Source organism: Arachis ipaensis, chromosome B05 (assembly GCF_000816755.2).
Source record: "Arachis ipaensis cultivar K30076 chromosome B05, Araip1.1, whole genome shotgun sequence".
Lineage (NCBI taxonomy): Eukaryota > Viridiplantae > Streptophyta > Magnoliopsida > Fabales > Fabaceae > Arachis > Arachis ipaensis.
Window position 1 is genome coordinate 134,996,772 of NC_029789.2, and position 1,695 is coordinate 134,998,466.

Genomic DNA, 1,695 nt, shown 5'->3' on the forward strand with positions numbered 1-1,695 from the left:
TGATCAGATACCTTTTCATGAAAAATACCATCTGAAATTATTAATACAAGTTGCTGTAGAGGGTTATGACCGGATGGAAGGCGCGCTTGTACAACCGCAGAATCTAATTTGTTGGTCAAATACTTTAACAGATCAAGAACTGGTTCATCAACTATAGTATTCTCTTGCTTGAATGTCAAATTAGAGACCATCTGCTCATCAGTAGTTCAAATCGACAGTTAGATCGGTTTTCATGAATATACAATTCGAGTACGTCAACTAAGAGAGTACGTCAACTAAAGAGAGAACCAAGCTTTATGTTGATCCAACTAACCTTTATCCCAGCCTCCACAGAAAATGACCTGTCAAAGTCATGTAGTAACTTTATGTTTCCTTTGGTTCCAAAGCTTGCAACAGCAAAGCTCCCCAATTCGAGTTGAGAAATGGCACGGCATACCGTGACCAAAGCTTCGATAGCAACATCACCACTACTACTCTCCGACATACTGAGTGAATCATCAACAGCAATTACTACTTGGTAGTCACGCTTGTTGGGTCTGGTCAGCCTCATCCATATTTTATCTTTAGTATAGTAACTTGCTATGAATTGAATCACCTGATTTTTTTTTTTTTTTATTGAAAGTGATGAAAAAAGAGTCAATAGTAAGTTCACCAAAATGCAGATAAAATGTTATTCATAAGAATATTAGCATTTACCTTTTTCATATTTATCCTTTTGCCAGTTCTATAATCCCCTTGCAGCTTGTTGGCTACAGTTGGTTCCATTACAAGGCGCAATTGTTCAGCTAACTCCATAGACAATTTTGTTGTGCTAACCTCGTATCTCCTCCAAAGAGCAGCTGCATCGCGCTCACAACTAGGATCATCAGAAGCATCTTGACCTTTGCCCAAGTCATTGTCATGCACAGAAAGTTGTCCTAATTTTTCTGTGTTTTCGCTTAAGTATGATTTCTGGAAAGAAACCAAATCTTCAGAGCGATTTTCAAGATCAATACGTTGACCGGTAACAGGTTTATATGACCCCTCATCTGGCGCCTTCTCGATGTCCGGCATATTAATTTGCTCCCTTTTTTCAGTTTTGGGGAAAGACAAGGAGTTACTCAGAGAATTTATTTCTGATTTTTTCTTCTCAATCTGCATAGCTGCATCTTTTTCTCCAGCAAGACATTCTTTATCGGTGTCACCATTAACATTTTTGTCAACCTGCTCCATTGATGCAGGCCCCAAAGCCTGATCTGTCCCCTTTTCAAATTCTGAAACATAGCCATATTCATCTGCATTATCATCGTCCATTTCACCATGCTGCTCCATGTTATTTTCCTGAAGATCACCAGACACCCTAACCCTTTCCTTCCAGTGCTCAAGTGCATCCCCTACACTTCGATAAGGATTAGGTTGATTTTCCTGAATAAATGAATGCTCATTCTGCGGAAGATGGGATTCAGATCGATTTTCATTGATTCCTCCAGTATTTGATGAATCTGACATCTTAATATCCATCTCAGACATACTATTAGAAGGAAAGCCTCCCAAGAGAGCAGGATTATCAATATTATGTTGGCTATTTGAAAATTCAGGTTCTGCTGTTATATTTTCAGAACTGGAAGTCTGCCGATCAACATTAGACTGTGATGACGATTTAGCAGTGAAAATTTGATCGTTTACCATACCAGAAGATTCAGATGTATCTTTCTT

The 1,695-nt window shown here is 38.7% G+C and overlaps 1 protein-coding gene across 1 annotated transcript in view; it reads right to left on the minus strand.

Moving 5' to 3' along the window:
* Positions 1–1,695, minus strand: part of LOC107644307 (midasin) — a gene marked incomplete in the record, with an annotated part of 43,213 nt that overhangs the window by 896 nt on the left and 40,622 nt on the right. The window contains 3 exon segments of the mRNA XM_016348146.2: positions 12–191; positions 314–595; positions 697–1,695. Of these exon segments, the coding sequence (XP_016203632.1) occupies positions 12–191; positions 314–595; positions 697–1,695 (1,461 nt within the window).